The sequence below is a fragment of the Protopterus annectens genome, chromosome 13.part0 (assembly GCF_019279795.1).
Source record: "Protopterus annectens isolate FY-2018-M chromosome 13.part0, PAN1.0, whole genome shotgun sequence".
Taxonomy (NCBI): Eukaryota; Metazoa; Chordata; order Ceratodontiformes; family Protopteridae; genus Protopterus; species Protopterus annectens.
In genome coordinates this window covers 630,096,412-630,119,061 of record NC_056747.1, presented here as the reverse complement: position 1 = coordinate 630,119,061, position 22,650 = coordinate 630,096,412, and the positions used below count along the sequence as shown (strand labels likewise).

Genomic DNA, 22,650 nt, shown 5'->3' with positions numbered 1-22,650 from the left:
AATCATATTGCATGAGTTTAGAAAGATTACTGTTAAACAACTGTTTTTTGATAATAACTCAAAAGCACACAACTTTCAGCACAATGCCTCCAGCAACAGAAAGTAGAAAGGGCTGTTGCCAAGCTTAGGAAGCCTAAAACAGGCAAGATAACAAGAGATCTTGTAGAGGTACTAGAAATATTTTGGATAGTCTATGAAAATCTGTATAAAGCAAAGAAATATGAAAATCAAGAAAAGGTACAAATGGAAATGTTTATGGAAGAATTAAATATGCCAAGGTTAGAGGCAGATGAGGATGTATTGTTATCCCCTTTGGGAAAAAACATGTATCCATGAATTACCATATAGGTGGCAGTACACTAAACACAGAAAGTGTGATAAGAGACTTAGGGACACAGGTGGACAGTGGTCTCACCTTCGATAACCACATCGCCACAACAATCAGGAAATCCTTCTATGTGACACACCTCATCACGAAGGGCTTTTCATCCAGAAAAAAGGAGGTCATTGTCCCACTGTACTCATCCCTCATTAGACCCATTATAGAATACAACGCCCCATTTGGTATGTACCTCTCAAGACATCTGCAACAACTGGAAAGGCCTCAGAAATACCTCACTAAAAGAATCACAGGCCTAAAGCAGATGCCCCACGCTGAGCCTTAAAAACTCCAGCTATACTCTGTCGCATATCGTCTACTCAGAGGCGATCTCTGCTTAACATACAAGGCCATGTCAAACCCAGAGCTGTTGGACATGCTACACTTAAAGAAATCCCAATCCCTCAGAGCTACACGCCCAGGGATCTAAACCTTGTCATCACAATAAACAAAACATGCTGGAGGGATAGGTTCCTGACCCAGAGACTCCCCAGACTCTGGAATAGATTGCCCATACATGTCAAGCAGAGTGCCTCTTTGGACCTCTTCAAGAGGAACCTTGACGATTGGATGGGAGAAAGGAAATTCACCCCAGGGATCACGTCAGTCGCCCTGCTAGACAGGGGTCCAGGAAAGTAAATAATGTGGGAAGAAATAGCCAGGGAATTGTTATGGCTAGGCTTGTATAGGCCCTAGGGCTGATAGCCTAGTACCAACCTATGAACCTATGAACCTATGAACAGGATAGATAGGTGGAGATGAGATAAAAATGGTGATATATAACCAATCTACAGGAAAGTCTCTAAGAGTAGATGGCATTCCTGAGGAAGTCTGGAAGCTAGGAGGGAAAAAATTATAAAGATCTGGAAGGTTTTGTTTAACAGTATTTTACTAGGAGGAAAGCAGTGATGGCTATAATACCTAAACAGGGCAAATGCCCATCAGATCCAGCTTCATACAGGCCCATTTCAATACTAAACCAAGATTATAAAGTGTTTATGTTTACAATGGTTAAAAGAATGACAAAAGTGATGCTAAAACTGACATATACGGATCAATGTGGCTTTGTGGTGGGGAGGCAAACATTTGACTTTAACAGAACATTGATGATCCAGACAGAAGCAGAATATACGAAAATACCACTGATGCTGGTGGATCTTGATGCAGCAAAAGCATTTGACAGAGTAAGCTGGGACTTTATGAGCAGGGCATTGGAAGCATTTGCATTATCTGATAAAATTATACGGTTGATTAGGAGGATATATGGGGATCGGGGGTAAAAATTAAAGTGGATGGGTTCCTCTCGGATAATTTCTCCTTGAGCACAGGAACCTTTGCAAGGGTATCCTCTTTTCACAGGTTCATAGGTTCACAGGTAGGTACTAGGCTATTGGCCCTGGGGCTATATAAGCATAGCCAAAAAGGTACCCTGGCTTTCGCCACCCAAGAAAATTATTTTCCTGTGCCCCTGTCGAGCAGAGCCCCAGAGGTTATCCCTGGGGTGAATTTCCTAATTCCCATCCAATCATCAAGATTTTTCTTGAAGAGTGCTAATCGGCAGCTTTGTGTGATATAGATAGGTAGCTTGTTCCAGAGTATGGGAAGTCTCTGGGACAGGAATTTATCCCTCCAGCATGTTCTGTTTATTGTGCTGACAAGGTTTAGGTCCCTAGAGTGTGTAGCTCGGAGGAATTGGGATTTCTTTAAGACATCCTCCATGTCTATTTTCATGTAGTCCAGGGAGGTATGTCTCAGGTCATTCACACCAACATGGACAATGACAGTGTCATATTTGTACTTGTTGTGGAGTGATCTGAGTGTGTGCATTATGTGGCAGATCCTGGCACCCAAAAGGCAGCTGGCAGTAACTTTCTCCTTGTTTAGCCTGGTAAGTGGAACATCAGTGTGCCTGACTATAGAGTCACCTATGACTAGAGTGTTGAGTATGTTGTTATGCCTTATGGGCTGTGGTTGAGTGCCACACTGAGTTTGTGGGCTATGTGCCATTTGAGTTGTGTTGGGGGGTGGAGGCTGTTTGCGTTTCTGCTTTGGAGGTCTTTGTTGCTTGAGCAGATTTTTATTGAGACCCTCCGAGAATGTAGGTGTGTGTTTTGTGTTTCTATGTGTCTGTTTTAGTGGTGTAGGTTTTGAGGGACTATGTGATGAGTGTGGTGTGGTGCAAGTGTTTACCTTCTCCTCTTGACTCTCTAGTCCAGTCTTGGGTGAAGAGAGCTTTGCTTCCAGTTTGGCTACATAAGTGCATCTCTCACAGGTTGTAGTGTTGGGTGGTAGGAGGAGAGGCTTGTCTGTGTACATAAGGCAATTGCTGCATTGCCCCAAGATGCCCAGGTTTATCAGGTAGACAGGAGAAAACACCGGGTGCTGACCCTTAGACATGCATGGATAGGTGCTTATTTATTAAGTACTAAAAACTGTTTTCCTCTAGACAAGTGAAGAAAATTGAGTGCTGTAGTAATTTGTAGCTTATTTAGTGCTTACAACGAGTTCTGAACAAGTGCTGAGCTCTAAGAAACAGACTTGAGTGCTAAAACTAAAAAACTGGCTAGTTTTAAGGGAAAATTTAAAGAGCAGACTTTATGGCGCTGGGAATAGTTTAACCCTAGTTAAGCCGCGATGCATAAAGTTCCTTTGTTATTTGCATACACTTAAAATCACTGGCAAAGTAAATAAGGGACTCAGAAATTCAAGGATATAATTGGTATGGAAGTTAAGAAAAGCTGGCTGTATTTGCAATGTCCACATTTGTGGGGACATAATAAAATGAAGTACTTAGGAATATGGATTAAAAATGATTCCGGTGTGGCAGCTAAGGATATGTGGGAAGAGACTAAACAAAAGGTAATAAAAAATATGAGAAACTGGAAGCTCTGTTATATGGCTCTGGACAGTAAGATACAATTAGTTTAAAGGTTTTTAGTCCCTTTAGTCTTATACATAAGTCAGACGTGTTTTTATTTACCAGAGGAGAAGTTGTAGACAGCAATTAATAAAGAGCTGAAGGATTTTATCTGGGAGGGGAGGACAGCAAGAGTCAAGGGGATAAGAAGATTCCTCTAGCAGAACAAGGTGGATTGGGATTACCTAATTTGAAGGAGTATTCAGAGCTAAACATTTAAGGCTTTTATATATAGTACAAGCAGAAACATACAATTCAAAGTGGAAATGGATGATGATAAAATAGAGGGAAACTCAAGAGACAAGGAGAGACTGGGATTTTTGATGCAGATCTTTAAGGAGAAAAACAATAATCATGCAGAATATTATATTCATAAAGTATCAGAAAGTATTCTAATAACAAAACCAACAAAGGAATGGGGGAAGGAGACTCTGCAGATAGGGATGGCTGCAATTAGGGATACAAACAACAGGCAAGAGAGGACTGGAATTTATTGGAGAAAACTGGCAAAGGAACCAATGTACTGGGAGCAAATAACTAGAGAGAGAGAAAAGTAATAGAATGGGAGGATGCCAAGAACTTATTTGGACTGGAGGTTAGAAAGTGCCTTCCCTATCAAGGATTGATAGGAGTATAGGCAAAGAGAAAGAAATGGGGGGGGGGGGTCCTAAATGAAAGACCAGCACTGGTAGAGTTTTTAGTAGAATCTAAAACAGAAGTTGCTGTTAAAAAGGAATAATTAGTAGAACATATAAAATATTGCATGATAATTATAAGAATCAATCAGAGGTTAGAAAGGATTGTGAAGAGTTATTGGGTAAGTGATTCGCAAAGAAACAATGGGGAATATATGGAAGTGGAATTTAAGAAAATACCACTGTTGTTGGTGGGTCACTGCAGAGAAAGCATTTGACAGAGTAAGCTTGGATTTTATGAGTAAGGCAATGGAAGCATTTGCATTCGCTGCTACAATAATAATGTTAATTAGAAGGCTGTATGAAGGATCAGTGGCAAGAATTAAAGTGGGAGGGTTCCTCTCTTATATGCTTGAACAGAAAAAACAGGCAGGCATTTCCTCTTTCCCCTTTGTTACTTTCTTTACATTTATAGCCATTTGCCCCCCCCCCCCCAAAAAAAATAAATAAATAAGGGACTCAGAAATTCAAGGATATAACTGGTATGGTAATCAAGAAAAGTTGGCTTCATTTGCAGATGATATTATTTTGCAACTGATAAATTCAGACAAGGACACTTCAGTGTTGTGAAACATTTTGAGACAGTTTCAAGTCTTTTCAAGATATATAATTAATGAAGATAATTTACGGGCTATAGCCTTTGTTTTTATGTACCCACACAAAAGCTGGTTTCAGAAATACAATTATAGGGAAATGATCAGATGAAGTATTTAAGAGTATGGATTAAAAAGGCTTCTGCTATGGCAGTTAAAGATATGTGATAAGAGACTGAACAAAAGACAATACAAAAAATGAGAAACTAGAAGATCTTGTTTATGAATATAAATAGCAAGATACAATCAGTGGAAATGCTTTTAGTCCCTTTAGTTTTAAATACAGGCCAGGCATATTTTTATCAACCAGAGGAGAAGTTGTAGACAATAATTAATAAACTGTTAAAGGAATTTATCTGGAAGGTGAAGAGGATAAGTAGAAAAGATCATTTTAAAATGCTGCAAAATATCTCTGCTCAGGTCACTCCTACTGGCCACAAAGCATGTTCTTATCTAAGCCTTCATAGCTACAGACACACATTTTGGCTCTCCCATTGCAAACTAACCAAAAATGCTATTTTTTTTAAGTCTAGAGAACTGAAACCCACTAAATTGTGGACTGGAATCTAGTTAGAATTTCTCACTGCATATCCAGGTGTACAAATTATGAAGAGTGGTCACTCACCTTGTCCAGATACTTGGGAATCAGTTCCTTAATAAGTGCTGCACTGTTCTCACTGACTTCAGATGGTTTTAGCACCACTGCATTCCCTAAAAGTCAAGAAAAATCATAAAAAGTTCTGTAATTAGACTGCTGAAATTTACTGCTAAATATCAAAAGAATGGTTTTAACAGTTAAATTCAGCAATGCAATGTTTACTGTCATTTGAACTTGGTAGTGTCTATCACTTGGGAGAATGGCTGCTGTGATCACTTCTATTAATTAACAGCGACCAGGAGGAGGAGTCAGCCCATTGTTAGACAATGACTGGTACAGCGTATGAGTAAGTGGTTCCACTCAGTGTTAACATTTCAAGAAAAGAAGTCAGCATTAGGAAGAGTTTGTTTTGTGCAAATTAATGGGCACTTTAATTTTTTTCCATTGGAAATGAACGAACATTCATGACTAAGAATTATATATTATTAGTATGAACTAATTAGTCACATTTTCAACTGATACATTTTATAGGAGTATCTGCAACCGATTTTATTAAATAAACATAATACAGTAAGTCACCAGAATGATGTACAAAAGTAGGAGAGTTATTGCATTATTGAATCAGGAGATCAATCCATTTTCCAGTAACTCATTTTATCTTTTATAGGCTCATGGTTTGCCAAAGCCTATCCCAGCAGCCAATGTCTAGGGCATCGGTCTATCGCAGAATGTTGACTCTCACTCATTTACATATTATACACACACACGCACACACACGTACACACACTTACTAGAAATTTGGAGAATGTAAGTTCATCTAAAGTAATGTCTTTGAAAGGAGGGAGAAAACCGGAGCACCTGAAAAACCCATATGTACACGGGAGGTCACACAGACTCCATACAGACTTAACTGGGAATTGAACCAAATAACTTCTTGTTGTGAAGTGGCAAAACTCTCACTGTGTCTCTGTGTCACCATGGCAGGAGACAAAACTAGAAGAAATAGAGGAGTTGTGTGATATAAATATTTTAATGCTTACACACCAGACTGAACTTAGAAGACAAAAGTATAGTTGTATAAGTATACTTAACATAACAGTAGATGTTCTGGTAGGCCACTACTGCAGTAGCTTGAGCTACTTAGGTTATGTCATGCCAAGGATATGCCCAACTTTCCAGCTTTTCAAAGCTTAAGGGCACCTTCCATGAGCTCTAACAGGACCTCAAGCAAAGCTTCATATAATAGGCAGTTAGAGCGCCAAAAGCTTCAGAGCTTTCTTTTCCCAAGAAGGAAAGCAACAGCCCTGAAAGGAAAAATGCTAGAAAATATAAAACAAGAGTAACTAGATACACAAGGTTTTATATAACCACACCCTTTCAACAGAAAAAGTACAGCTGTGTAAAATCTTACTATAACAGTAGATGTCCTTTTCACTGCTGCAGCATTCTGTACATAAAGGATCTCCTGCAGGAAAGCCCAATGTCCAGCCAGTATACCAAAGCCTTCAGCTCTTATAGGTGCCATATGTAACACGTATGCTTCCCACACAAGGTGATGGGCATAAAGGTAATGCACGGACGCAAACACTAAGAACTGAAAAGCTCCCAGAAGGAACAGAATATCCTCAGGGACAAAAGATAGCATGTACATACAGAAGGAAAAAAGGGCAGAAAAAAGTAAACAAAGGCCCCTCAGCCAGCAGGGAAACAAAAACTCAGGGCAAGAGGCTAGAAAAGAGGGGTGAGCAGGGAGGGACAGAATACTGCAACAGTGAAAAGAAGGGCATCTACTGTTATGATAAGATTTTTCACACCTGTACTATGTCCTTCCATAACACTGTGACAGTATTCTGTACATAAGGGAGAGTACAAGAGCTAAGAAGAAGGCTGGAAAGAGGAAAGCACAGAACAGCCCTCTATAAACCCATGCAGAACAGCTCTGACAAAACCGCCACAGGCCTTGCAAACAACATCCAATTTTGTAATGTTTAGTAAAAGTATGAACAGGAGACCAAGTAGCAGCCTCGAGGATGGAAATGATAGCCATACCCTTGAAAAAGGCACCATACTAGTAGAATGTGTCTTTACAGACAAACAAAGAATTTTGCCATGTAAAGAATAACAAAAGGAAATGGCCTTAGAAGTCTAGGATGAGATGGTATTCTTGAAAACAGCCAAACCCAAAGTCCGGGGATGAAAAGAAACAAGTGTTCAGACTTACATATTGTCTTTGTCCTATCTAAATAATATCTGAGCTGTCTATGCAGATCCAATGTGTGAAGAACCTTCTCATTGGCAGACTGTGCAGAACGAAAAAAGGAAGGTGAATAGACTGATTAATGGATAACTCATTAACCACCTTGGGCATAAAAGAAGGATTAGTATGAAGAGGCACCCTGTCTCTGTGGAAAACTAAAAAAGGAGGAATAGCTATGACAGCCTGAAGTTCAGACACTCTTCATATGAAGTAAGGGCCAAAGGAAGAACAGTCTTCCAAGTACAATGTTGCAAGGAAGTTGAAGAAGCAGGCTCAAAAGGGGCTTGGGTCAAGTTTTCATGTACAAAATTTAGGTCCCAAGAAGGTGGAATAGGCTTCCTGGGAGGCCTGATATGAAAGACACCTTTAAGAAATTGCTTTACCTCAAATCAAGAGGCCAGAGAAAGATTCAAGGGCAGACAAGCAGAAATTAATGATAGGTGAGCTTTAACTGCAGAATATGCTAACCCAGCAAAGATCAGATCACACAAATAAGAGAGAACCTTAGGAACCTCCAAAGATGGGGATCCTGATGGTGAGAGAGGCATCAGACTGAAAATCTTTTCCATTTGGGGATATAAGATTTTATGGTAGTGGGTTTCCTGGCCTCCTGAAGAACCGAGAGCACGTCCTCAGAAAAGAGGTAACAAAAAGGAATCAAACCCTATCACACACAGTGTCAGTTGAAGAATGGACAGGTGAGGATGGATATGAGATCCCTTATCTTGTGTGAGAAGATCCACCTGGTGAGGTAACTTGTGGTAATTGCCCCAGTACAAGTGAGAAAGAAGGGAGAACCAATGCTGTCTGAGCCAAAAGGGTGTCACTAGTAAGATTTTGGGAGAGTCCTGCTTGATCTTGTGCAAAATTTGTGACAAGAGAGGAAGGGTGGGGGGACGCATACAGAAACATTCCCTTCTAAGGTAAAGACAGAGCATCCACTTTCCAAGTCACAGGACTTGGGACTCTGGAACAGAATACACAAAGTTGTCTGTTCAGAGGGGAGGCAAAAAATCTACCCGAGGAATCCCACATTGATGGACTATGTCCAGGAACACATATCTGTGAAACATCCATTCATAAGCCTGTGTACTGGACCTGCTCAGAGTCTGCCATAAGATTGCACTTTGAAGGAATATAAACCACCTGAAAAGTCACTCGATACTTGATATCTATGTCCCTAACCTGAATAGCTGAATACCTGAATAAAGGAGAAAGGACCTTGTGCCTCCCTGCCCCTGCTTGTTGAAATACCACATCATAGTATTGTCTTGTGAAGACTTTGAGGGACTCAGGATGAAAGAAGGAAAGACAGGTTTGCAAAGCCAGAAGTAGAGCACTCATCTCTTTTATGCTGGTATTGTCTGACCTCTGATGAGGAGGCCAGAGACTCTGGACCTTTAGGGGGAGCCACAAGAAACTCCTCATCCCAAGTCTGAGGCATCCATGAACAGCTCCTGAGAAGAATTCAGAGCCTGGAAAAGAAGCCAGGGATTGAGGGAGAGAGAGTTGATGAATCCACCACTAAAGCTTGAGCTTGAGACAAGGAAGAAAAATAACAGGGAACTTCAGGGGGTGGCAACATTGGAGCCAAAGTGATTTGTTGTACCACTGAAATTTCCTCATATGAGGCCTGGTGACAGGGAGCATGGTAATACTGGAGGCCATAATTTCCAGAACCCTGAAAAATTAGCTGGCTGTGACAGAGGAGGAAGAGACTGGAAAAGGTCATCAGAGACAGAACCTTGGCAAAAGGGAGAGTTGACAGCATGGGAACGGTCTGAAGCCTGCACCCCAGGAAAAGGTGATCCTGGGAAGGCATCAAAACTGACTTCTGAAGGTGTATGGTGAATCCCAGACTGTGTAAAACACAAATGGTAAACTGGAGATCCTGTAACAGACTGCTGGGAGAAGGAATTTGAATGAACATGTCATCTAAACAGGGTAAAATCTGTATCCCCCAAAGCCTGCAAAAGAGAATGACAGGAGTGAGGCATTTGGTGAATACCCTTGGCACAGTAGAAAGGCCAAAGGGCAAAGCAGAGAACTGAAAATGCAATGAGGAAACAGAGAAATGTAAACATTTCCTGAATTGAGAGTTAATGGGTATGTGAGGTCTAGAGAAACCAAAAAGGCCTGGGGAAGAAGAAAAGGAAACAAGATCTGAAGAGACAATATCAAGAAAGAAGGAACCTTGAGAAAGGTATTGAGAAGAGAAAGATCCAGAATTGGTCTCCATATATCCTCCTTCCAATGAACAAAAAACATTCTAGAGTAAAACCCCTTCCCTACCTAGGTGGATGGGACAAAATGAATGGTGCCCTGATCCAAAAGGGATTGCAGAACCTATGGAAAATAAAGAAGCTGTTCTTAAGGAAGTTGAGAAATAACTGAAAAGGGGGAGGAAGGATTTCCAAACCATGAAATAAATGTGACGGATAACAGACGGCACCCAAGAGTCTGATGTGATCCGATGCCAATTTGGAAGAGAAGGAGAAAGCTGGAGAGACAAAGGGAACTGGCTGAGGGGAAGAGAAGGCCAAACATCAAATAGAAACAGGCTTGCACTGAAAATAAGGCTCCTTTGAGGAAGGAGTCTGAGTGGACATAGTAGGAGGGACACACTTAGAACTCTTCTTACCTTTAAGAGGGAGGCAAGTCTATTTACAAAGACAGACTTAGAAGGATAATTCCTTTAGAATTTGAGGATAGGAAAGACAAAAATATGTTTGCATTCCTCCAAATTCTTACTCTTATCCTGGAGAGACATTAACAAAAAAAAAAAAACAGCAGTAGCTATCCCAGACAGAGTTTTGCTATCCAGAGGAGCATCCAAAAACTTGAATTTAATATCACCAGGTAAAGGCTGAAGAATAATGCCTCTTCACTGAACCAAAAGCAGCAGCCCTGGAACAGGCAGCAGCTGCATAACTACATTTTACCAAGTGATGGGCAACATAAGATGTGGGTCCCAGCAGGGGAAAGAGCAGAAACCTTCCCAGTAGAATCAGGAAGGCCAAACACCACCTTAGATACTTGGGAAAGGAAGGCCAAATCATGCCTGGTCATACAGATCTGGTAATTAATGGCCCTAAAAGAGGGGGGGAGCAGCAGCAAAAATTTTCTTGCCCAACCACGCTGTGGCACGAATATCCTTATCTGAAGGAAGGATGGATCTGGTAATTATTGGCCCTAAAAGAGGGGGGGAGCAGCAGCAAAAATGTTCTTGCCCAACCACTCTGTGGCACGAATATCCTTATCTGAAGGAAGGAGCTTTAGTAGATGGCAACAGTTTAGAAGGTTTATCAGAAAAAAGTGAGATCACCGAAGGATCAGCAGAAGGGCATTTATACAAAAAGTTGAGTACTGGGGGCCGAGAGTCAGGAGCTACAAAAGCAGCATGCAAGGTGTCCAAAAGGGCTGCCAAAACAGAGTGGTCAGCTGAAGGTTTGGGAGACTCCAATTGTAGGAGCTCATGATACCTCTTTTGAATGTCTGAGACCTGGGAACTATCCCTCTTAAAATACTCTATCATGCAGGCATCAGTATCCCCAAAGGATAATTCTTCAAAGGGGGAATCTGGATACTCTTCCTCCAAACCATAGTCCAGAGAGGAAGACATTTGGAAAGAATAAGCAAGGAAGTCTTCTCCAGAATCCAAGTCCTCATCTGAGGAATCCAATTCCCTAGGCCTCTTAACAGGGGTGGAAGACCAGAGGTGGGGTGGGACAGACACCCCTTGAGGAGGCTTCAAGGCCATTAAAGCATTAAACCCAGAGTAAAATCCTGCCATTCATACTGGGGGTGCTTAACAACCATGAAAATAGGTTTAGTTTTCTGCTTCGTTTTCTGGAAGACATCCACCCTAAATACCCTCGATAATTCAAACCCTTGGTGCAATTCAAAAATGGTGGCATTTCCTCCTTCACTAAAATCTGAGGAATCCCTGTTGGTCCCAATGATATTATCAGCCAAAGTTCCCCCTCAACATCAGGTGCAGACGTTGGATAAGTCTCTAAGGATGTGTGATAATTTGGATCTATGCCAGCCTCCAACTGGGTCATGGCAGTGGAATCCAAGACAAGCATCAGATGGTCTTCAGGGCTTTCACCAGCTTGTTAGAGAGATGTCAGGGGGGAGGCTGGGTAGCAACCAGATCAGGCCTAATCTTTCTGGCCTTCTTCTTGTCAGACAACTGGCTCTTGAGTGGGAGGATTCTGCCTTAGCACCTTGATCCAACAGCTTAAGTCATTGGTTCTCCAAATAAATGGACAAGGAGGATAAATGACTACATAGGGTCTTGGGCATAAACCCTTGGCATACAGAGCACTGCATATGGTCATGGAAAGCACCCAAGCAAAAAAGACACTGGTTGCGCCGGTCTTTATGAGGAATCTACCTCCCACAATGACATTTTCCCATCCTGGATGACACGAACCAAATGCTAGACAAAAATGAAAGGAGTGAAGAAAACCCAATGGGGCACTTATCTGAAAAAGGCTTGGTAACCAGCACAGCAGAAGGGTGATCTGACCAACATCTGATAACGGCATTCAGACTGGTAGCAAAGAAGCTCTGAGTGTTTGTGTCCATACGTCACCTTTATGCCCTACGCCTTGTGCAGAAAGCACACGTGATCTATGGTGTCTATAAGACCTAAAGGCTTTGTCATACTGGCCGGACTTTAGGCTACTCTTGGCAGGAGATCTCTTATGTACAGAACACTGCAACAGTGATATGGAAAGACATCAACAAGTACAGAAAGAGGGAGGGACAGCTACTGCAAAAGTGATCTATGATAACATCTAATGTTATGGTAAGTATACTTATACACCTGTACTATGATTTGCATTTGATCACTGTTGCAGTAGCCTGAGCTATATGCGTACATTACCACAGCTTAGAACAAAAGGGTAGGAGGAAAAAAATAAAAATATAAAAACCTTTGGATAATGGTCCTAGCAAAGCCTGTTCTGGATCTGGAAAAGAAGTCAGTTTATATTGCTTTATAAGAGTATGTATAGAGGAACAAGATGCTACCTGTAGAATAGTTCAAGAGTCTACCCCTTTCTAGAAATACACCAAGTAAGCCAAAGCCCTGGTGGAATGGACCTTAACCTCTCCTGGAAATGACTTTGTTGTAGTGAGAATAGCAAAAAGAAATAGTATGAGACAGCCATCTAGAAACTGTCTGCTTTAACACTGTTTGTCCTTTCCTCTTACCTTCATAAGAGACAAACAGCTGATCAGTGTTTCTGAAGGTATGAGTCTTTTCTAGGTACTGTCTGTGCTGCCTGCAAACATCCAAGGTATGAAAATGTTTTCCCTTGCTTTTGGGCTTAGGAAAAAAGATAGGAAGGTTAACAGAATGGCATAAAGAAAACTTAGTTCTCAAAGAAACCCTGTCCTTGTGGAAAACAGGTACAGTTGGCTCAACATAAGAGCTTGTAACTCAGATACTCTTTTATCAGAAGTCAGAGGACAAATAAAGCAGTCTTCCATGTTAAAAACCTTAAATTAGCCTGATGAGCTGGTTCAAATGGAAAACAAATAAGCTTTTCAAGAACAAATTTAAGATTCCTAGGAGAAGACACCTATTTTCTATGTGGACAGATATATAAAACAACTATCAAAAACTGTTTGACTTGCGGTAGAAAGTGGGAGATCCAAGGGCAGATAAGCTGAAATGGTTAACAAATTAATATTGCTAGAGGCAGGGCCTTATAATAGTCCTGTTTCATGGAAAGGCATCAAATGATTTCCTAGTAGGAGTTTTTTTAGCCTCCGTCAACACCAGCTGTACATCCTCTGAAAAGATGTCTGAAAGGTATCAGAATTATACCATCTGTCCATGGAACAGTTTTTAGGTTGCGGTTTATTAAACAAATCTTATCTTGTGCGAGTAAATCCACACTGTTGGGAAGCCTGTGGTAACTGCCCTTGGCCAGTTTCAAAATAAGACAGAACCACTGTTACTGGGGCCAAAAGGGAGTAACTACTGCATTCTTTGGGGAGTCCTTCTGGTTCTTTAGAAGAACTCTAGATATCAGTGTAGAGGATAGAAAAGCACAGAGGAACATTCCCATCCATGGAAATGAGAAAGCATCTTTTTTTCAGTCTTGTTTACAAGGATTCCTGGAGTAGAATTTCTTTAGCTGGCTATTCTGAGAGGAGACAAACAAATCTATTTGAGGTGTTCCAGAGAGCTGGATCAATTCTTGGAAAATCCCATGGTGAAGGTTCTATTTGTGGGGGCCTGTCTAAGTCTTGCTTACCTTGTCTGCTAAAAAGCTTTGCTCTGATAGAATGTGTGAAGCCTGAAGAGTCAAATTTTGCTGAGATGCTACCTCCCAGGCTATCTCAGCAAGTCTGCAGTGGGGGTAAGATCTGGTAATCCCCTGCTTATGTACCACATCACTGTGGTGTTGTCTGTGAAAACCTGTAGAAGGCCTGATGTTCAGAGATGATTTAGGGCTTTCAAAGCATTTACTACTGCCATCATTTTTTGACATTTATGTGTTTCTTTCTAATGTGTTTGTTCCACAAACCTTGCACTTTAACACTTTTGGAAACCATTCTTCACATACCAGGTCTAAAGTACCTTTGTGACAGATGGAAGAGATGGCAGAAGGGAAAATGGGAATCCGGGATTCTGTGAGAACCGGTCTACCCACCACAGAATCTCCCCCCTTACAAAATCCAACGCAGGGATCTGAAAATATACACGGTACATATACTGAGTCCAGACAGACCTTTGGTACCACTGAATTTTTTCCCAAGTGAGAATCATAGAAGTCATGTACCCCAGCAACTTGAGAAATTCCCTAGCGGATACCAGGTTTTGATGGGAAAAACTCAGGAAGAACTTTTAGAACATCTCTAGATTGTCTGGGGGAAGAAAAGCTCTTCTCAGGGAGTAATCAAACGGGGATTCAAAAAAAGCTATTCTGTGAGAAGAGGTGAGAGAAAATTTCTGTAAGCTCCTTTGAAAACCCAGACTGATTGAAAGATTCTGGACACTTGTTAAGGATGCCCGAGAACCATAAAAACAGTCTGCAATTGTAAGAAAATTGACCAAATATGGAAATATGAATGTCTTGAGGTCTGCAATAAGCAATTACTGGAGGCAGACACTTTGTAAATATCCTTAGAGCAGTAGATACTCCAAACGGTAAGGCAGAGAACTGATAATGTAAGCCAGACACAGAAAATCTCAAAAAAAGTCTGAAATGCTTGCCAATGGGAATATGATGGTAGGCATCTTTTAAGACTAGCTTTACCATGAAAATGAGTAAGGGGACTAGTGGTAACAGTCTGAAGAGATAACATATTGAACGTTGGGACCATGACAAGAAGACTGAGAAAGGGGAGGCCTAGCACAGGCCTCCAGGTGCCTTCCTTCCTTGGCACCAGAAAAATCCTTGAATAAAACCCTTTGACACTAGTTCTGTGACTCCTTGAGATATCATTTACTCTAGGACTGACAAAACTGGGCTATTTGGTTTACTGGGCAAGGAGGAATCCCCTGAAAAGGAGGGAGGAACTGACACTGCTAAGTGCACACCTTTTAATGACTTTTACAACCAGTTCCTCTGAAACAATTTGGTGCTACAAAGGAAGATGAAGTCTCAGATAGGCAGAGATTGCTGGGGTTGGAGGTAGGGGACTTGAACATGAAGAGCCAAACAGTCATTCTGACCTTTTAAATGGCCCTTGATTGTGACCCTTTCTTATTGGTGCCACTTTGCAACTGCTTTTTAAAATCCTGTTTGTTGGTACCTTGTTTCTTCAATTACTTTTGAAAAAGGGAGATGAGGTGGAAGGACAATTTTTGATTGCATAAAAAGGGAAGGTTGGAAGATTTGGGTTTCCTTTAAATCACCTTTCCCCTCTCATCACACTTCTTAAGAATCTCAGCTGCAGAATGGCCAAACAGAACTTCCTTGTTCATTGTAGAATTTAAAATTTCAGTTTTAAGATCTTCAGGAAGATTTTGTTAACATAGGTTCATAGGTTCATAGGTTTATTCTAGGCTATCTGCCCTAAGGCATTTATAAGCCTAGCCCAAATTTTTGTGGCTTACGCCACCCCTTATATGAAAAAATACTGTGCCCATTAGTTTGTTGTGCCTCTGTCCAGCAGTGACACAGAGATGATTCCCGGGGTAAACCTACGATCTCCCATCCACAGGTCAAGATTTCTCTTGAACAGAGCCAGCGAGGTGCTCTGCCTCACATGGACCGGGATTTTATTCCACAGCATAGGGAGTCTCTGAGTGATAAATCTATCCCTCCAGCACGTCCTATTTATATCCGTGCTAAGGTTTAAGTCGCTTGCTCTAGTGGTTTTGGTGGATTTGGATTTTTTGAGGTGGAGCATGTCCATTAATTCCGGGTTGGACATGGCCTTGTATGTCAGGCACATGTCACCTCTGAGCAGACGGTATGCGACTGAATAGAGATGGAGTTTCTTCAACCTGGCAGCATATGACAGATTTTGGAGTCCCTTTATCCTTTTGGTGAGGAACTTTTGGGGTCTCTCCAATTGCTGCAGATGTCGGGTGAGATACATCCCGAATGGGGCATTGTACTCGATCATTGGTCTGATAAGTGAAGAGTGCAGGGGAACAATGACCTCACTAGATCTGGATGTGAATCCCTTCATGATCAGGCGGGCAATGTAGAAGGTCTTTCTAACCACTTTAGCAACGTGAGTGTCAAAAGAAAAGCCACTGTCAACCTGGGTCCCCAGGTCCCTGATAACTTCTTCTGTGCTTAGTGGATTGCCACCTATATGGTAGCTTGGGGTTACCTTGTTTTTCCCGAAGGGTATGACTATACATTTTTTGGTGTTTAACTTCAGGCCATGGCTCTGGCACCAGCTATCTGTTTCCGTGAGTCCCTTCTGAAGGATATCCGTGTCCGATGCACTTTCCACTATGGCACCCAGTTTGCAGTCGTCTGCAAACTTTGTCAACCAATGTCCTCCCATGTTGGCCTGTACTTCTGAGAAGTAGATGCCGAACAATAGGGGGCCAAGGACCGAGCCCTGTGGGACACCACTTGTGACCGGCTTGTAGTCTGACATAGCGCCAGCAACTCTAACCCTGTGGGTTCTGTCCTTAAGCCAGTTTGCAGCCCATCTTGTGACATATGGGTTTACATTTAAGCTGGTAAGTTTTTCTACAATACCCGAGTGGGGTATTGTGTCGAAAGCCTTTGCAAGGTCAAGGTAGGCTGTATGGACTGCCTTTCCCTCATCAACGGCCTTGGTGACTGTTTCGAAGAAGTCGACCAAGTTCAAAAGGCATGATCTTCCCTTGACGAAGCCAAACTGGGTCGGGTCCAATGTCTGCAAGTCCCCTATATCTTTGTTTATGAGCTCCATTATGATTCTCTCCATAGCTTTGCAGACTAGACTTGTTAAGCTTATGGGGCGGTAATTACCAGGGTCCGTTGAGGCACCGCCTTTGTGGAGTGGGACCACAGTTGCCGTACGCCACTCCTTGGGCACGTATCCTGTGGTAAGGCTGAGATTAAACAGCTGCCTTATGTGCGGGTTTAATTCCTCATTTAGCTCGTGTAGCACACAGCCGGGGACACCATCCGGTCCCATTGATGCTGTGTTTTTAGCTTTAGAGAGAGCAGCTTTCACCTGCGCATTTGAGATGTCTGGGAGGCTACACTCCGCTGGGATAGTTATCTCTCCTTTAGGGGAGAGGGGTGAAGTTTGCACTGAACCTGTCTGCCAGTATGTTGGCAATGTCTGTGGGTTCAGTGATTTTGTATCATTTTGGACTAATTCTGAGCATATCTGGGAGTTTCCACCCAGGTTCCTAACATAGCTGAAAAGGCCTTATGATTGTCCTTTGAATCCATGGCAATTTTTCTCTCAAATTTGGCCTTAGTTGATTTTATGAGTGCTCGTATTTTTTACTAATAATGATCAGGGGTGACTTCCCTTTTATGGATTTTGTTCTATCATGTAATAGCTTTCTCCTCTTATTGTAAAGTTTGTTAATGGCTGGGGTCCACCAGACTGGACGTTTGCCCTTTGTGGAAAGAGTCTTGGTTTTATTTGGGATTGCCTGATCAATGCAGTCCTGGAGGTGTTCATAGAAGGCATTTGTAAGGGCTTCCGCAGCTTGGGTTGTGGTTTCCACTGGCTCAGGGGCCTTGAAGGATACCACACCAGTCTTGAGTAGTGTGAAGTTTGCTTTAGAGAAGTTCTTCACTGTGGTCTTTTTTGTTTGGGGTGGGGGCGGGATGTGGATTTCCAGTGAGATTAGTTTATGATCAGATCTCACCAATGAGGGATATACTTCCGGTGTGGAGCATTTTGTCCCCATGTTTGTGATAATGAGATCTAGTATATTTTCTCCTCTCATGGGAACAGTGACTAGCTGTCCCATGGCATTTGAATTTATGAACTCCAGGAACCGTTGGGCTAGAAAGTTAGGGCTTGAGTAATGTTCCCAGTCTATATTCGGGTAGTTGAAGTCACCCAATATGATGGTGTTTGGAGATACATTTATACCCTCCAGTGTCTTCAGGAAGGCTGTGTGGGGTTCCTGAGTTTGAGAGGGTGGCCTGTAGCATGCTACAATATATAACATAACCATGCAAATCTTCTCATGACTGACACAAAATCAGCATTGCCATAAGAACACTTTAAGGCATATTTAATTGGGTTTATATCACAACATAGAACAACCAAAATATTGAATCACACAACATTGAACGTTAATAAACTCGAAAGCTCAAAATTACGAAATCGGAAACCCCGGACTCACATAGTTGGCCCTCACAAAGTTACACACCCTGACGTCACTGAGAAATGTTTAATGTGAATATCGTCTGCTACGAACACTGTTTTATAGCAGGATAAGCATTAACAAAGTACTACCACACAAAAAGTCATACACATACCAGCAAATGTTCTCATTAAATTGCATAGTAACATTAATATATCCTGCAATTACGAATTATAAATGTAAGGTGAAATGTGAATATATTACCTCCACTTTGGTGCGATCTCGGTGTAGGTATATTTAAGTTGGGGGGGGGCATAAAAAATAGTTTGTAGTGTTTGTGTCTTTCGTGTTGTATACTAGAAGACGATTACACTGGTAAAGCATTCCAAATCATGTAAATACTTCATTTTTTGCACATAGTGTGTATACAGTATGGTAATCATTGTGTGCTACTATGCTGGTTTTGTTTTTACTATTTACTTTCCGTTGAGCACAGTAGAGTACTTCATGTACATGTTTGTAGGGTACTTGCATTAGGTGGCTGGGTTGTGTTTTGACAATTAAGGAGGTGTGTTTTGTTTGTTACGGTTAGGTTTCAGGTTGCATAGGTGAGCGGATGACCAAGTGTTGCTATTTTCGAAAATTTGAGCTTTCAAGTTTATTAGCATTTGATGTTATGTGTTCGATGTTGTGTGATTCGATATTTTAGTCGTTCGATGCTGTGATATAAACCCTATATAATTACATAAGAATCAGATATAAAAGAGGCATTCAAGATTTTTACCTCAGAAGAAGAAAGGTTAACTGTTAACCTTTTCATGTTATCAAAAGACAGAAATAAAAATATTAAATTGTGAGTTTGGCAGTTTAAAATTCTGAATATTTGAGCCTGTCAGTTTAAAATTCTGAATGTCAGTGGCAAAAGAATACACTTTCTTCCCAAATTTATCAAAAACTTTACCATCCTTGTCAGAGGGAATGAGATTAGTATTAGCAATTTAGTTTAACAGAAGTAGTTTTGGATAGGGAAATAATTCCATGGTCTGCTTTGGGGTAAGAAAACTAGTATTTTCGAGTTGTTACCCTGTATAACCTATCAAATTGCCATGTGGCAACAGTTTCTTCCTTCTGTTGTAGAGTTTGTTTATAGCAGGGGACCACCAGATTGGCTTCCTTTTTTGGAGGATATCGTCTTGGTTCTGTTAGGGATAGCACAATCCATGCACTCGTGCAAGTGCTTATAGAGTTCATTTGTGTAGGATTCTGCAGTCATAACTGTATTGCCCATCTGCATGGATGTCAGGAAGTTTGCCCCTTCTGTCTTAAGAAGCATGAAGTTGGCTTTGAAGAAATTTTTTACAGTGGTTTCCTTAATGGGAGGTGGTGGCGGGATGTGGATATCTATGGTGATTAGCTTTTGGTCGGATCTAACCAGCGAGGAGTTGACTTCAGGTATGGAACACCGGTCACTCATGTTGGTAATGACTAGGTCTAGGATATTGTTATCCCTGGTGGAGGTGTGGATAAGTTGATCCAGGGCATTGGAGTTTATGAATTCTAGAAAGCATTGAGTGAAGGAGTTGGTACATGAGTAGTTTTCCCAGTTAATGGTGGGGTAGTTGAAATTGCCCATTATTAGGGTGTTTGGCTGAACCCTAATATTTTCCAGTATATCAAGAAAAGAGGAATGGGAGTCCTGGGGCATGGTGGGGGATCTGTAGCAAGCAACAATTTGGATTGCAGTTTTGCCCAGAGTTAGTTGCACTTGGATAATTTCAGATGCATTATGTTGGGCAACTAGCCTGGAGGTGTGGATATCCTTAATGAATATGGAACCCCTCCACCTTTGGTGTTCCGGTCCAGGTTAAATGGTCGAAAGGTATGGTATCAGTTATGGCCTGGTAATGCAGGGATGCGCGCACCAGAGCCTTGAACCAGGTTTCAGTCACAGCACAGACATCGCTGTTCTCCATTTTAAGGAGTGCCTCAAATTAGTGCATTTTGAGGTCAAGACTTCTAGCGTTGAGTAGCATTACCCTCAGTTTTTGTTTGCCTGTACCTGTTATGGTGGTAGGTTTGTCATTTGAACCTTGCCTAAAAAAGGCACTATAGGGCCGGCAAGAGCCTTAGCCAGTATCCGGAATCCCAGGGGCAAAAGGTGCAGACCATCTCTGGCAAAGCATCGTAGCCTGTCGACCATATCGTCCCAAGCAGACAGATACTGGATCCCCTTAGAATGACACCAGAAGCTTAGCCAATTGTTGAAATCAATCATTTTGCCCTTGTACTGTAGTATAATTCTGGGCAAAGCTACTCAGGGCTAGGTTCATACCTGCCTGGATTACAAGATCGGAGAGCTCTTACATGTCTCTTTTCATGTAGTGCAGGAAAGGTATGTCTCAGGTTGTTCACACCAACATGGACAATGACTAAGTCATATTTGTACTTGTTGTGGAGTGACCTGAGTGCGTGGGTTATGTGGCAGATCCTAGCATCTGACAGGCAGCTAACAGTAACCTTCTCCTTGTCTAGTCTAGTGAGTGGAACATCAGTGTGGCTGACTATAGTGTCACCTATGACTAATGTGTTGGGTACGCTGTTTTGCCTTATGGGCTGTGGTTGAGTGGCACACTGCATCTTTGGTTTATGTGTCTTTTGGGTTGTGTTGAGGGGTGGAGGTTGCTTGCATTTCTGCTTTGGTGGTCTCTGTTGCTTGGGCAGATTTTTATTGAAAGCCTCCGCAAATGTTTTTATGTATCTATGTCTGGGTTTTGGTGGTGTAGGTTTAGTGGGACTATGTGATGAGTGTGGTGTGGTGCAAGTGTTTACCTTCTCCTCTTGACTGACAAGTTCAGTCTTGGGTTAAGAGAGCTTTGCCTCCAGTTTGGCAACTTAAATGTATCTCTCACAGGTTGTAGTGTTGGGTGGTAGGAGGAGAGGGTTGTCAGTGTACATGAGGCAACTGCTACATTGCCCCAAGATGCCCAGATTCATCAGGTAGACAGGAGAAAAAAAACAGGAGTTCTCCGTTGGACATGTCTGGGTAATTACTATTTTCCACTGGACAAGTGAGGGAAGTAAGTAGTAGAGCTGTTTTCCTCTAAGCAACTGAGGAAGATAAGTACAAAACACTGTTACATTTCCTTACATCTTGGCTAACTAATGTTCTAATTCTACAGGACTCCCTTTCCTATGACATTTAAAGAGCTCATAGGTCACTAGTAACTTCTTCATCTTCTAAAAAGGCAAACTTCAATCCCAGATCAATACTTGTACGCTTTCTTTCCCCTCAAGACAAGGAACTGGTATCAAGAACATATTGGGCAAACTCTCCAGTTAACTTTAATGGCAACATCATAAGAATTGATAATGACTATTCATCTGCAGTGATTACAAAATGGAAGGAATATTTACCATTAAAGAACTGAAAAAGAAAATTTTGAAAGTTCATCTTTTGTTTCCAGCAAGACTTAAAGTTTTCCCTCCAGGTGGCACCAAAACCTTTGACACATTAGACTCTGCTGTTTCATATCTACTAAACAATAATATCATAAATCAATCCGAAGAAATGGATTGTAGTGGCTTTTCACTTAAGTGTCAAGCAGAGAAGAACAACTGGAAATTAGTGGACAAAAAAGAAAAGACTAAAAGATAAATAGTTTCTTAATTATTATTCCTTTTGTTTGTATTTACATTAACAACTGTCATGCATTCAAAACTACTTAAATGAAATTTCAGCGTATACATACTCAATAAGGAGAAAAAGGTAAAAGCTTTTTTTATTTTATCTGTTCTTGTCTATATGCTTTTATTTTTACAAAATTATTCATAACATAACACTACACAACAGAATGTTTGATTTATAGTAAAGTATATTAAGTAATACATATGGGGACTCTAATAGCCTTATACCGATGCAAAGTAACTCAGTAAGTACAAATGTATACATACACTGCTTATTCCTTTCAAAGCTTTTTCTAAGCACTATTTAAAAAGTGAAGTTGTTATCTAAAACCAATCTGGTTCACTCTGCATGATACAACACATTGCACTTACTGCATACGTTTTATAATAGAATCTGTGCTAAAAATATAATTGTTTTAAATAACCTTTTCAATAGCTGCATTTATTAGATTTTTAATGTAAGATTTAATGCTGTTAAATGTTTCACTAACATTTCATGTTTAATTTACTACGTATATAATCGTAAAGTGAAGGTGGTTACTGTTAGTCACTTCACAAGCTTGAGCCATATTTTTAAAGATTAAAAACTGTTTACTTACTGCTTAAGCTTCCTAACTGCCTTTTCTTATCTCCCTATCACAAGCTCGAGCAATCCCTTTAATTAAATCTTTTCATGAAAGTTCGTCTGGCTCAAAACAAAGCTAAATTGTCCATACATGATTTAACCACACTAGTTAAAGGTCAAGCTTGAGCTGTTCAAGCTGTCTAGCAATT

General features: G+C 41.2%; 1 protein-coding gene across 10 annotated transcripts in view; it reads right to left on the bottom strand.

The window, feature by feature from the left end:
• Positions 1–22,650, bottom strand: part of LOC122787535 (aldehyde dehydrogenase family 3 member A2-like) — a 644,066-nt gene that overhangs the window by 543,560 nt on the left and 77,856 nt on the right. For all 10 annotated transcript variants that reach the window (XM_044054295.1, XM_044054297.1, XM_044054301.1 and 7 more), the window contains one exon: positions 5,210–5,295. In XM_044054295.1, the coding sequence (XP_043910230.1) occupies positions 5,210–5,295 (86 nt within the window). The remainder of the gene's footprint in view (positions 1–5,209; positions 5,296–22,650) is intronic.